The sequence below is a fragment of the Ursus arctos genome, unplaced genomic scaffold (genome assembly GCF_023065955.2).
Source record: "Ursus arctos isolate Adak ecotype North America unplaced genomic scaffold, UrsArc2.0 scaffold_50, whole genome shotgun sequence".
Taxonomy (NCBI): domain Eukaryota; kingdom Metazoa; phylum Chordata; class Mammalia; order Carnivora; family Ursidae; genus Ursus; species Ursus arctos.
In genome coordinates this window covers 158,173-173,060 of record NW_026623068.1, presented here as the reverse complement: position 1 = coordinate 173,060, position 14,888 = coordinate 158,173, and the positions used below count along the sequence as shown (strand labels likewise).

Genomic DNA, 14,888 nt, shown 5'->3' with positions numbered 1-14,888 from the left:
TAGTGGAGCAGGGCCGTTAGTGTGTCTCTCTATGTGTGTGTGTGTGTGTGTGTCGTTCTCTGTGAGTCTCTGCGTGTGTGTGTCTGTGTCTCTGTGTTTGTGTCTTTGTGTCTCTGCCTCTCTGTGTGTCTGTGTGTAGGGGTCTGTGTGTCTACATGTCTGTATTTTGTATCTCTGTTTCTCTGTGTCTGTCTCTTCTGTCTGTGTGCCGCTGTGTGTGGGTCTTTGCGTCTCTGTGCGTATGACTGTCTTTGTCTAACTCAGTGTGTATGTTTGTGTGTGTGTGTCTCTGTGTGTGGCTTTCACACTCTCTACTGCAGCCCACAGTAAAAATACATGTACAGCCCAGGCCAGGCCCCACATCTGTGTACCCGTGTCAGTAAATCAAAGGCACACCCTTGGCGCTTACTAGCGCAGGTCCTGCTGTGCGTGTGGCTTGTATATTTATTTCCTCATGAGTCCTCACAACCCCGTGAGGTGCAGTCAATTTCTCTACTGTGCACACGAGGAAAGCTTGGCCCAGGGAGTTTAGTGACTTGCAGCGCCTCACAGCAGACACGTGGTGGATGGGATCTGACCCCCATTCCCTGGCTGCAGACGCCTGCCCTTTCCCACCCACCGTAGGCGACTCTCACAGAAAAACGTAAATGTACCACAAGACAGTGCTCGCCCTCACTGACGGGGATGCTTTGTGATGTTTGCTGTTGTATCCTATTTGATCCCGCACATGCTGGCCCCGACCCCTCCCCCGCAAACACACAATTGTTTCCTGACCCTCTCTAATCTGTCTCAGTCTGCTTTTTGGAAAATCTGTTAGCTCCTACTTCCCCAGCGCCTCTCAGTGCCTCCCCACCTCCATGCCAGTGGCTGCTCCCCCAGTTCAGGCTCCCTGTGACTTCTTCCCTGGACCTTCTTCCTGGACGGCTCTGAGAATCTCCTAACATTTGTCCTCTATCCATTCTCCACACAGAGACCAAAGTCACCTGAAAAGTACCTTTCTGACCATATCATTCCTGATTTAAATCCCTGAAATAGCCCGTTGCTGTTTGGGGCTTAGTACTCGGTACATGAAGATGGTCAGTAAATGTATGCGGGAATACAGAATTAGCAAACTTGCTGTGTATTTTTCCTCAGGATGAAGATCTCCCATGAAAATATTTTTGAGGTCGACTTTGCAGTGATTGTCACGAGAAAGCTGCCCAGCATCCAGTAAGTGTGGCTTGGACCAGAGGACAGAGCCGGGCAGAGTCAGAGGCAGCGGTCGGGAGGGGGCCGGATGCATGCTGGAGACCTCATTTTAGGGGGCCCTCCCCTTGGACCCCCTCCCCGCTTTCTTGCTGGCCCCGGGACCTCATTCCAACCTGTCGAGCAGTCTTCCACATGCAATACACTCTCCCTTGTGACTGTTCTGTCCATGAACGTCATTTCTCTGAACCTTGAAATGACCTACACTAGTTTCATGATCTGAAATGTTCTGTGTATTTTGTCTACTTCGTTATCTCCAGGGCATAGCGAGGTGCCCAGCCCAGAGCAGATGCGTCGTCAATATTGTTTGAGCGAATGAATGGGAGGCTGAACTTAGTCATTTACAGTCTGTGAGATATTCCGGGGGCCACGCTGACCAGGTTTTAAGGAGTTTGCAGAGTTGTAGAGGGCGAGTTTGTGAATCCTGCTGGGAGCTTTTGTAGCACCGTGTGCAATGCTTCCCATGCATCATCTCACTCAGTGCTCAGAGCAGCCTCGTGAATTCTGGTGGGGAAACCGAGGCACAAAGCAGTGAAGCGAATTTCCATCTCGGCACCTGTGAAGGAAGGGGCGGAGCTGAGATTTAAGCCCTGGCCTCAAGCCCGAGGGTTTGGAAGGGAACTCCCTTCCTTCTTTTTAAATGAGTGATTTCAATAAAATGCCAAGAATTGCCTTTAAAAAAAATTTTGGTGAGCATAAAAGTTTCAGCTTGTCCTTCAAGGATGTCTAATTCTCATCATCTGGAAATAGTTTTCAAGTATGAGGTTGATCTAGTTTACCCTATGAAAACAAGGTTTTCACCCTTTCCAAATACAGGATTCCGTTACAGAAAATATGCTGATCGGTTGCCGTCTGGCATCTGAGGCTGTGCCTCTGCAGACGACGTCCTAGCCTGTTGGGACCCCGAGTGAACTAAGAGGAAGCGGGCTCTCACTCAAGCCCAGAGGTGCTTCTGGGCTGAAAAACGCATTGGCCTTTGTGTATGGTTGTTGTGATGGAGGATTCGGCTCTCTGAGGTCTGATTTTTTGCATATCGTGGAGGAGGGAGTCATCGCATCAACGTTACTGACTTCAAGTCTGAATAGGAGTCCTTTTTTCAGTGAACTGTGAGCGGTGAGCACTGTGTTAAAGATTTTGTTTGAGAAGAGGCAGAAAACTGGAGACGACTTGGAAAACCTGGAACATCGGGAAAATCCTTGCTGACGTATCCTGAGCGATTTCTGAGTGTTCAGTATTTCATGATGAGATTGTGAGTGGGCATCCGATTCGGAGTGTCCTGCTTAGTGACCTCGCCAGAGCCCCGATCCACTGAAGTGTGAGTGCGTGTGCCGAGGGCCAGACGTCAGGAAGCAGAAGGCCCTGTGGAGTGAGTGGCCCTTGCTTTGAACAGGAGCAGGATGTATTTGCCGTTCCTGGAGTGGGTGTTTGCGGTTCTGCTGAAACTGAGCTCCTTGACTCATTTCTCTCTTTCCCATCTTCCCACAGAGTCAAGCCTTTCTTATCACAACCCATTACAGAACTACATTCGGAGGACCCACTTCAAATCGGCAAGTACCCTTAACCTACGTGGTACGATGTGCACTACAGAACGCTCTTTGCTTTTTTCCCCTTTTCCTTTTAAAAGGGGTGTGTGTTTGTGTCTGTGTGTGTGTGTCTGTCTGTCTGTCTGTCTGCACCTGCGAGTGAGCACTTGCGATGTCACGCAGAGTGTACTTCTGCTGATACGTTTACACTGCATCGCATTTACCGTGAAGGAATTTAAAACAGATGTCCATAGGTCCCCGTTCTTCAATCTTTACAAAATGGGTTTCAGTGATTTACAACCAGTGCAAAATAGATTTTTTCCTGAAAATCTCTGTTTCCAGCTTTCCTTGGGAACATCCAATCTGGCAGCATCAGACCCTAAGTCCTAGGTGGCTGCTTCATGGAGGGGGGCTGTCATCCTCCAGTCCCCCCGCACTGCTCCCCGCTGTCTTGTACCTGACCTGCTCCACCTGTTATATCACCTCCTCGGCCCCTGTGCTCCGGGTTTCCCCTCACGTTTTAAGTATGAGTGTTTCCAGCAACTCCCTGCTCACCTCTAAGCCTTTCAGTCCAAGGTAAACCTCTTCCAGAATGTTCCATCGTTTTCAGTCTGTGTCTGGCAGAGTATTCAGGGGGCTTACTAATAATTCAGGTCAGAGGACATGCCCAGAGAGGATGGCCTTCTGGGATGGTGGACACAGATAACACAGGAAACATGAGACAGCGAGACAGGCCTCTGTGCAACCACAGTGCCACAGTCATGCTCCTGGTGAAGAGACTCCCAGAAAGAACATCTCCCCCATCCTTCGTTTCCCTCCTACAGATTATAAGTAGAACCTGTGCAGGCTGTGCCATGTGCTGGCCTGGCTGTTTTCTCCACACTGTCGCTATCATAACTTTCTGTATATTTGGTGAATACTTGTGTCGGAATGATGAAGGAGCTAACGCTTTGCATTACCTTTGATCCATCGATGCAGAAATGTATGAAGTAGAAAGTAAAGACCCTGCATAATCTCTCCCCCCACCAAGATAACCAGTGTTCAGAGTGTTTTCTCCTATGGATGAACAGTACACCTAGAGACGGATAAATATCACACATGAAAACACAAATACAGTCCAGTGCCTGGCACCTAGAAGGGTCAGTAAGTTTTTGCTGAAAGACTGTACATACACATTGAATAAATACATAGGTTGTAGTTCAATATATATCTGTTGAATGAGTGAATCTACATTTCTCAAAATAAATAGATTTATGTATAATTTTAATAAAGCGAATAATTGACACGTCCTGTTTTGTAACTATTCTGGATCCTAGTAACTCATGGCTGTGCTTCTATTGTCATTTATAGCTCTGCCTCATTATTTCTGATGGCTTTCTAGTTCTCCTTTGCATGGAAATTCCTTTTTACTTAATGTATTCAATACTGATGGTCCTTTAGATAGCTGCATTTTATATGGTTTTCTATTAAATAGTGTTGTAGAAAGCACAGGTACACGTGCGTATGTGCAGGAATTGCTGGCTCAAGGAATTGCCCCTTATGAATTCTAATAGCCACTGCCAAACTGTTCTTCAAGATCCTCTTTACTAATTTGTATTTTCACAAGAGTAGATGACGGTTCTCTTTCCCTACAAAAGACACGATGTAATACTTAGTGTATTCTGACCAGCACTCCTTCTCCCCTGCTGGTAACAGCACCCAGTGTTCTCTGGGGGACCAGTACTCCCCCATTGCCATTCCCTGTGGTTTGGGTGGGGCTGACTCCATTTGCATTTCCAGGGCATGGCATGGGACCCAGCCAGACATCTTCAGAGTCTGTCCTGGGGCTCTAGCCACAGTGAAAAGTAGTCTATGTCCCTCTGGGACTTGAACTGAGGAGGGAGGAAACCTGGGTGGGGCAGGGGTGTCTCCTTGTGGACACAGCCTGTCTAGAGAGTGGATCCCCTGGATCCAGCCCTGGCTGCAGCCATAGTCCTTTTGGACTCTGGGTCACATATGAGCCAGTAAAGTTCCCATCTTGGCTTAGGGCAATTCGAGTTGGGTTCTCTTACAAGGAAAAGAGACCTAATCAATAGGAGAGAACATTGAAAGTCGTGCTTACAGATGGGAGGAAAGGCTCTGCTCCAATTTCCTTCTGGTCTGTTTGTTTGGTTTTGGTACCTCTGTCCATTCACTCAGAGTGGAGTGTTGCTCACTGTATTAGCTGTCCCTCTCTAAACACTTGTCTCATGGTCTATAATTATTTCTTGCTTGTCTGTCTCTTCCACAGATCTATTGAGCCCCTTCAGGGCAGAAACTGGGTTGTGTTCACTTGTGATTCTTTAATACCTTGAACAGTACACAGTGTGGCCTCCATAAGTGCCCCTTGATGAATCAGCCATCCTAATTCTCTTCTTTGGGACCCCCCTGTCATGAGACCACCACATAGCCTCATGTCTGTGATACACAAACCATCTTCTGAAACACACTCATCCTCCCATTGTAAACACATCACATCATGAGAACTCCCTCCTTGCAGCCATTCCTCATTCTCCCCCATGTTCGTCCCATGGAACCTTAGTGTGCGGTTGCTGACAAGGTCCTTGTTCTTGGGAAGACAACATGGCCTTTTATGAATGGATAGCACACACGATGGGCATGCCATTCACACACACGACTTCACTCATGGGCGAAGGGGACCTACGCTTTCTAGCCTTCCTCTTGAGTGCAATGCACCCAGAATCCCACTTCTGATGTCTGTCAGTAACACGATAACACAGAATCACAATTCTAGGCTCTCTCCTGCCTCCGTGTTTCCTCCCGAGGCCTTGACAATGACCGGAGTGGAAGGAATACAGATATGTCGAGGAAATCGACAGCAGTGAAGCAAAAGCTTCCCCAGAAAAACAGTTTTGACTTTGGGAGCATAACTGCCACACCCTTCATAGCTCTGTAATAGCCTCGGCTTCCACTGGCATCGAGCAATAAAGATTTTCAAACAGAGTCAAAGGTCAGGGCCAGAATTACAGTCCCAGTGTGAATCACCACTGACTCTATCCAGTTTTCATTTTCCCATACTTGGGCTCACACCGCCAGGGCGGTCTGGTAGGAACTAGATTTACACTGGATTTGATAGTCTTTGTGGAGTTTCTACCCTGTGCTAGGCACCACAGCAGACCCTGGGAGATGAAAGAGAAAGACAGCAAGGGCTCTCAAGGCATTTTGTTTACTGGGGAACAATAACAAGTAAAGAGGCCACTGCATCATAGAAAACCAGGTGCTGTGTGGACTTAGGAACGTTCCCCGGGATGGGGCCATCCATTCTCTGTCGGAGCATCAGGGAAGGCCTTTTAGAGGCAGACACCTTGGCCTGGAGAGCTGAAGAATGAGTAGGAGGCAGCTGCAGGGCTGGTGTGGTGAAAGGAACTCTGGAGAATCTCAGGTAGAGGCTAAGAGGTAAGAATGCTCGGCCTGCTCCATAAACTAGAAGTGGGGCACGTATGGCCAGAATCCAGGTGTGAAGAGAGAAGCTGCTACAGAGGAAGCTGGGGCCAAAGAGGGGCCGACTGGCTTGGTAGCTTGAAAAGGCCCAGAACTGGGGCCCCTGGGTGGCTGAGTTGGTGAAGGCTCTGCCTTCGGCTCAGGTCATGATCCCAGGGTCCTGGGATAGGGCCCCAGGTCAGGCTGCGTGCTCAGTGGGGAGCCTGCTTCCTCCTCTCCCCCTGCAGCTCCCCCTGCTTGTGCTCTTTCTCTGTTAAATAAAATAAATAAATAAATAAATAAATAAATAAATAAATACCTCAGAACTTTGCACAAAAAAAGCAAACACCCCTTTCCTGATACAGTATATAAAGAGGCCAGAATGACAACATGACAAATCAGTCTTGACAGTCATTGAATATTGATTTTACAAGGCATGTTACTAAGAATGCAAAGGGAGGCAGGGGTAAGAAAGCTCACAAGGAATTATCTTAGGATTCATTTACAGATTCTCTGTTGAATCATTGGCCCCCACTCCTGAAGAGGGAGCAGAAGGACAAAGCACAGGCTGATACCCTGTGACATTCCTCCAGGAAACTTCCAACTATCTTAATGTTAATACCTTGCTAGAAGGGAAAACAACCTTAACCTGACAATGGCAAGGTCTCCAGTATCCTCTTTAGCGTAGGAAAGTTCTTTTGAAGCCCTCCCTTTTCTTTCCCTCTCCCAGCTCCCAAGTATGTAATCAGTTGCCCCCACAACCCCATTACAGCAGCTCTTTCTGCCCAGGGATCCTGTCCCAGTGCTTTAAGAAAACCAGCATTTTGCCCTAAAGACGTCTCAAGAATTCTTTCTCGGGCGTTGGCTCGAGATCTCAGCCCACCAAACCTCACCTGCCTTCCAAAACTACATCACTACTATCCTGTCTACCTCCCGCTGGGCATTATTTCTATCATTTCCTACAAATGACAGAAAAGTAGGCAGCACTAGGCTTAGGGCACAGGCATCAACTCTGGTAACAGGATAAATGCACACTAAGGTAATAGGGTGGGGTAGCAACAAAGTTAAACAACAAAACTAAGCCACTAAGCAAAAAGTTATGGTGGGGTGGGGGGGACCCAAACCTTAAACAAGGAAATTGAAGAAATGGGAGGGGAAGTCAAAGTATTTTGGTACAGACACACACACACGGAACTATCCGCACGTGTTCTGGCCAAGTCAAACTCCCCCTTTGACCCAACTTTTGGAAAAAAAAGAAGCAAGAGCTGTGGAAGACTCACACCTTCATGTCTCTGCCCAGCAAAAACAGTCACTAGGTCCAGTACAGCTAACTGCCCTAAAAGACCTTGAAAGATGTGTCCCAGATACCTGGGCACATGACAGTCACCTCCAGGACCTCTCAAAACCACCAGTGGTTCCTGTTCCAACAGCCTGGTGGTCTGCAAACCCTGGTGTCTTCTGTCATTTCATAATGGAGAATGTTTCCTGTCAAGCATGAAAACAGTCCCCAAGAAACCTGGAGAAGGATCTGCTTCCAAATCCAAAGGGAGAAAGGCTTTTTAAAAAGCTATTAAAGAGCTAAACTAAAAGTCGGCCCAAGGCGTTTCCACAATTCTTTCCACCCAGTTCCCAATTTGTCAATATCAAAAACTTGGGCAGTCGGGTCCACAGGGGCCCGGGTTTGGGAACAGCAACACCTGTACAGCCCCTGCATGGACCACCGAAACTCCCTGGGCGCATCCGATGGGCTCTGATCATCCCTTCCTTATTTACTGCCATCAGGCACTTGGACGTGGAGGGTCCGCAGCAGCAGGGCGAACCTGAAAGGCTGAGGACGCCACCCCCAGAGCACAGCGTCCGCCTGGCCTCAGGCACAAGGGTTACCTGAGTTTTCACCCGGGGCCAACCCCGGGGGAGGTCAGGGGAAGGCCGGGGGAGGTCAGGGGAAGGCTCGGGTCCACTCCCTCCTGGGCGATGCTCTGCGGGCCTGGACAATGGGCGGCGGGATGACGACCCACCCCGCTGCTCCCCGGGGGCTCTGGCGCTGGCCCAGAGCTGGGCTCCAGGTCGCGACGTGGCGCAGCCCGGTCCCAGATCCCGCGTGCTGCAAGGCATCGAGCGCGCGGCCCAGAAAACAGCCGGCCCTGCCGAGGCGGCCAGGCCAGCGTCCCCAATCGGCTCATCCCGTGCCAACCCAGATCGGCGCACTCGCCTACCCGCGGTCTAGCTGGCCCCTGCTTCATGCAGTTGGATTGCTTCTTCCTGGTGGAGGCGGCTGACCAAGGGGCTTGGGCAGGGCAGCTTGGGAACCGCTCAGAGGGCTGCATCACCTCAGGGCCCAGGCGGCTGTGGAGCTGTTCCTGGACGGGAGCCCCGCCCTCTCTGCCTCTCATCCAGTGGCACCGCCCACCGGGGGGGCCTTGTGGGACCAGGCAAGGGGTGTGGTTCCCAGCCCCTCCTCCACCCAAGGCCTGAACCCCAGGCCTCTCTGTGAGATGCCAGGAGCCCCCTATCCAGCACGGTCTTCGCCACCGCCCGCGACCCCCTCCCCGGTCTAGGCCGCACACCTGCGGGAGGCAGTTGATGGGTCACAGCGCTCCCGGCCGCCAGTGAACCAGCAAACCCAGGAGTGGGACTCACTGTCCCCGCAGGCTAACGAGGCAGGGAGGGACAGGTCACTCTGGAGCCTCTGGAGGTTGGAAATGCCCAAAGTCTCTTGAGGGCCATGCCTTACACGTGTGTAGACATTTGTCAAATGCACCTAGGACCTTCACTCCTAGGTGGATGGGTGCGTGGGACTGTGTACCTTTCACCTCCATTAAAAAGATTCGGTTGCGTGGAAAGCACACGCCAAAGGAGTTTGTGTACTGTGATACCACTTAGGGGGAAAGTCGAGGGCCAAGTGCATTTTGTGTGGGCAGGCACCTGGGGGCGGTGAGGCAGGAGCATGCACTTGGGACCCGCCCAGGACCGCCATGAAAGCGGGGGAAGAAGCGGAAGGGGCCCAGCCCTGGCGTGAGAAGTCGTGGGGATGAGCGGCTGGGACCGGGACCAGTGGCCAAAGACGGCCTTGGGAAAGACCAAGGCCTTGGCCTTTCCTAAGGACCTGGTCTGCAGAGGGGAGGGGGGCCGGGCCCACGCAAGCGTTGCCTAGAAACGCTTATTGTCTTGGGATTCTTAGGCTCGCGCAGGCAGGGGTTCTGGGACACTTGGCGGGGTAGTCCGACTGCACTGGACGCTTTTTCACAGCGGACCAGGACAGTTTTATGACCCGCAGAGATGTTGCCTTGGGTTGGTGGCCTGGGCTCTGGCCTAGACCATTCCCCAGGGGAAGTGGATGGCAGAGAGCCTTGCTTCACCAGCCACGTTGATTTCACCGGGCACGTGGGAAAGGGAACTTCCACTGGCGAGGAGATGGACTTCGCCGACCTCATCACATCACAGGCACAAATCAACAGACTCCTGAAGGACATCGAAACACTGGAGGCTGAGGTTAGTCACTGGAGGCGTTTGTCTCAGTCGTCATCAAAGATACTAGACTCCAGTGAAATTTGGAAACTGAAGACCACCATCAGGGACCTAGAACAACAACGGATGAAGAAGCTAGACGAACACCAACTTGAAGTATCGGTATTACAGAGTCTCCACAAGAAGCAACTGGCCGACGTCATTGAGAGGCACCGCCAACAACTACGTGAGTATGAGCAAAGGGAAAGTGAGCTTGGACGGGTGGAGCAACAACTTGCAGAGATGGAGCGGCTGAACGACAATCTGAACAACGTTGCTTCTGATGTCAGAGCAGAAAACCAGAAGTTGGTTTTGGCACTCCAAGATGTAAGACACCAGCTGGAAGAATCGATTCTCCGTAACAACGAGGAGTGTCTGGAAAACAACATTGCTGTGAGGGCTTTAAAGATCGAAAAAGGGCGGTTAGTAGCGAAATTGTGTCGGACTGAGAAGAAGGCGTTGGAAGAGAAGAGGAAGTACAAGCAAACCATCAAGAAATTGTTACCTTTAGAGCATGCACGTTTGATCCGACTCATGCAAGAGAAAGACCTGGAACTATTCCACCTCCAAAAGAAGATCGAGCAGATGGACGCCGACCACAGAGAAACCAAGGACATGCTGTCCTCTGCTTTGGAGGAGCAGAAGCAATTGACACAGGTCATTAAAGAAAAAGCCTCAAGAAGCAATGACCTTTTAGAGCAAACCGTGGAGGACAAAGACATGCGTCTCACCTCCGTGACCGCCGAAAATCATCATCTGAAAGAAGAACTGGAGCGCCTGAGACAACAGAGTCGCCCTGTACCTGACCCTAAAATCCTCGAACTGGAGTGTGAAGTCTTCCAACTGAACGAGTTAAAAGATGACCTCGAGGAGGAAGTAAAGGAACAACAGAAGATCATTCACAACCAGCAGCAGGGGAAGATAAGACTGCTTCAGTCTCTACAGGAGCAGAAGCAGAAAGTGGACCATCTTCAATCCCAGCAGGAGCAGCTGCATATTGAACGCGCTCAGCTCCTTGCAGCGAAAGACCAGGAGATTCAGAATTTGCAAGACACATTAGGCCAAATGAAAGCCCAGCTGCCTGACAAAAGCCAGCACATTGCAGCAGAGCACTGTGACGACGTTCAAGTCACAAGCAGTCAGCCTCTTCCTAGAGAGAACGGAAGTGAGAAGCTTGATCCATCTAAAGGCGAAACTCAAAGACCAGTCCAAGGAATAAAAGAGCAAGAAGTGGAGATGAAGCTTCTAACTGAACAGAACATCCGATTGACCGAACACATCGATCGGGTGTCCAAAGAGGAGATTGGTAAACTAACTCAGATTATCCAGCAGAAGGATTTGGAGATCGAGGGTCTTTCCAGCAGAATCTCTGCAGCTTCTCAGCGCCAGCGCGTGGACGTGGAGCGACTTCAGCAGCAATTGCAAGAGTGTGCTTCGAAAAGCGACCAAGTGTTGGCTGTCTTAAATGAGAAAACGAGGGAGAATAGCCATCTGACAAGGGAGTATCAGAAAATGACAGAGAGACTTGCTGCCAAAGAAGCAGAGCTCCAGAGGATGCAAGAGGAAAATCGGAAACTGTCCCCGAGAATTGAATGTAGTGGTCAGGAGATGTTTAGAGAAACGATTCAGAATTTATCACACATTATTCGAGAAAAAGACCTCGAAGTGGATGCCTTAAGTCAGAAATGTCAGACTTTATTGACCATCCTGCAGACCTCCAGCACTGGTGATGAGGTTCGCGGCGTTCACATCGATCAGTTCAAGGAGCTTCTGCGGGAACGGGACACGTTCAAACAGCGAGTGAAGATCATGGAAGAGTGGAAAGAGCAGGTGATGACCACGGTCCAAAACATGAAGCAGGAGTCACCCCAGCTTCAGAGCGATCTTCGCCAGCTCCAGGCGCAGGCTTGCCCTGGCAGCGAGGAGGATTCCAAACTGCAGGCGACCTCTATGGACCTGATCCAGACTTACAGAGGCAAGGAAATAACCTTAGAACACTTAGAGAAGGACCTGGCACGAATTCAGCTCAGCATCGGGGAGAATTGCCACGCCAAGGATCTCCTTTTAGGGAAACTGGATGCGATTTTCCTGCAGCCCTCCCCCGACTCCTCAGAGCCAGCTGACTCTCTGAAGGCCGTGACATCTGACGTAGTGAGCCAGTCTTCTCAGTTGCGCCAAGAGGAGGTAGAAGAGCTAAGAAAATCAATGCAAGAAAAAGATACAATGATTCGAACCCTCCAGGAAGAGAAGCAGAGATGGATGGATTCCGTGTCGGCCGCGTCCCCAGGAGAAGGCAAACAACAGGAACACGGGGATTCCGACATGGAGCCGCTGAAGGAGAAACAGGCCGTTCTGCAGAACTTCATTCCGGATCAAGAGCTCCGACTGCAAGCGAAAAGTGAGGAATTGCTTTCTTTGCAGGAGAAGTTCAGTAGCCAAGTGAGTGAAAATGACCTTTTGAGGCAGGCAGTCACCGATTTGAAGGAGAGACTAGCAGATTTTGAAACGGATGTGTGTCAACTGAAAGAGGAAAATGCAAAGCTCGTGGAAACGTGTAGAGAAAAGGAAATGGAAAATCAGGCCTTGCAAGAGACCAACAGGCGGCTTTCCATGCTGCCGAAAGAGGAGGAATCCCAGTCCGCTGCGGTGGAAGAGAAGGCACTTGCTTTGGAGCAAGTATTGCGAGGGAAAGAAGAGGGCGAGACCGGGGAAGCGAAGCGGCTCGTCGATGCAGTTGCATCCGTGCAGGACCAGACAGTTGTGTGTCCACAGGAGAGGGAGGAAGTCCTGCTGGCACTGACACAGAAACAAATGGAAACCTGTGCCCTCCAGAAGGAGGTGCACCATTTACGGGAGAGAGAATCACGCCTCACCCAGGAGCTGGAGAGACGGCGTCACGTCGCTTCAGAAGCCGAAGATTCTCGTCGCCGCGAAGCTTTGGTCTCAGAAGGCAAAGTGGCTCAACTCAGAGAGGAAGTGACGGTCTTGCAGGGAAAGCTCGTTTTGTCTTCCACGGCCTTGGAAAACGCGAGCCATCGAGCCAGTGTGCAGGTGCAGTCGCTGCGGGAGCAATTGCACGTGGTCACCCAGCAGAAAGAGGAAGCCGCCTTCCAGCTTGCAGCCTCCCAGGAGGAAGGGAGGCAGTACGGTCACGTTCTAGCCGCCCTCAAGCTGGAACTCGCCGAGTGGATGGAAAAGGCAGACAGCCTAGAAGGGAAACTGAAGTCATTGCAGGGACGCTTCCAGAAAGCAAAGGCTGACTTGGGTCTGAAGGAAGACCAGCTCCAAGAAGTCAAGAAACAGAACGAGGTCCAGCAGGAAGTCCTGGAGGACACCCAGAAGAAACTGATGGACTTAGTAAGTAAGTCCGAAGGCATGGTGGACAAAACGCTCCTGAGGAGACTCTTCGTGGGCTCTTTGCAAGCACCTGATGCCGACCGGCAGGAAGCCTTAAGGTTGATGGCAGGCACGCTGGGGATCCAAGAAGACCAGATGCGCCAGCTGTTCAGTGAAAGGCCAGGTGGGGTTACCAGCTGGGTGACTGGGGGGCCTGGATCCAGAAGCGCCCCCAACACACCTGGGAAACCAAGTCACCGAGCTATGGCCAACAATTCTTTTTCAGGACTTTTCGTCCAGTTTCTAGAAGCGGAATCACATTCAGCTTCTCCACCACCTAAACCCTCTGCTCATGACGTGAAGCCCCCAGATTCAGGAGGAAGGGGAAAAGTGGCTAAGAAACAAGGCCCACAACATCTGAACACTGCCCTAGGATCCACACCCCGAAAAAAAGATGTGAAGCCCCGCACCACAGCTGTGTCTCTCATTACCCCCCCAGGACCAGAAACGGATGGATCGGAGCACCTTCTTCTAAATGCTGTCACTGATGCTTTCCCCACATACACGCCCCAAATACTGTCACCTGCCACGAAGGTTGGAATGGCGGCCACAGGCCCCTCAAAGAAATAGACGATTCTCAAGCCGGAGAGGAGACGGCGCTTTGAAGAACGCAAGTCACTCTGTGTGTCTACCTTAGCCCAAAATGGCCTTTTGCAAAACGTAATGTATTTGCAGTTTTGCTTTCAGCTTAATAAAAATATTCTTTTATGACTTAACAAGAACAGAGGTCTTTTAATGACTGCAGAGGTATTCCCCAAACTGAAAACAGTGGTGACTTCTTATGAGAGTAGACGTTGGTGGGGTTGGAGGCTGTGGTCCAAGGATACTTCCAATATTGTTTGTAATGCTGTAATGTTTTCACAAGGAGCAGGTATCTACATATACCCTGGGTAAGGAACACATCAACTGGTTTTAATGTTCCGAACTTACCAAATACACGAACACACACACCTTGTACGAGAAACAAGGTGAACAGCATGAAAGTACAAGATGCGTACGATTTAAAAAAAAATGTAAATTTGCTTGACCCCCGCTAAGTCCCATTTCTCTCTCTTTTTTTTTTCATTTTTAATTTTTGTTCCATTGGTTTTTCTGTTGCCTAGGAAATCACTCTATGGGTAACCTGATTTCTCTCCGGCCTTTTAGAAATATATGTGTATTTGCCTATTTGGGAGTATAGTATTTTCTGACTTTTTTTTTTTTTTAAATCACTCTGCCTTAGAGATCTTCCAAAATGTGAATGAATTCCAATTTGTTCTTTAAAAGAAAACCCAGCATTTTATGGATATACCCTAAATTATTTAACTAGCTCCTATCATCAGGATTTAAGCGATTTTTATTCCAAATGTCCATGATGGACTGCCTAGTCCATTTTCTCAAAAGCCACTCCAAATCTTCATTTGCAGTTCAAGGCTAATTGCTCCATTGTATGCAGGAAACCATCCATTCAGACCTCTTTGCATTTTTACTTTAAGGTTTTACTTGTTTATTTGCCACAGAAAGTAGGGGAAGAGCACAGGCTGCAGGAGCTGCAGAGGGAGAGGGAGAAATAGGCCCGCAGCTGAGCAGGGAGCCCTATGTGGGGCTCAATCCTGGGACCCTAGGATCGTGACCCGAGCCAAAGGCAAACACGCAACCAACTGAGCCACCCAGGTGCCCCAATACTGAGTCTTCATCTGAGGTTTTCCGTCACAGTGGATTCTGCTGTCTCCATGTCAATTTCAACCCGCACTGAGACTTTTAAGGTGTAGGACAGGT

At 50.0% G+C, this 14,888-nt stretch overlaps 1 protein-coding gene across 7 annotated transcripts in view; it reads left to right on the top strand.

Annotated features, from left to right (window-relative positions):
- The window catches only part of LOC125280946 (thyroid receptor-interacting protein 11-like), a 51,500-nt gene extending 37,654 nt beyond the window's left edge, over positions 1–13,846 (top strand). For 4 of the 7 annotated variants that reach the window (XM_057307545.1, XM_057307541.1, XM_057307540.1 and 1 more), the window contains 2 exons: positions 1,135–1,209; positions 2,062–13,846. In XM_057307545.1, the coding sequence (XP_057163528.1) occupies positions 9,507–13,700 (4,194 nt within the window). In that variant the 5' untranslated portion in view covers positions 1,135–1,209; positions 2,062–9,506 and the 3' untranslated portion in view covers positions 13,701–13,846. The remainder of the gene's footprint in view (positions 1–1,134; positions 1,210–2,061) is intronic. The other 3 variants (XM_057307543.1, XM_057307544.1, XM_057307546.1) reach the window with 3 other exon arrangements.
- The last annotated feature ends 1,042 nt before the right edge of the window (positions 13,847–14,888 follow it).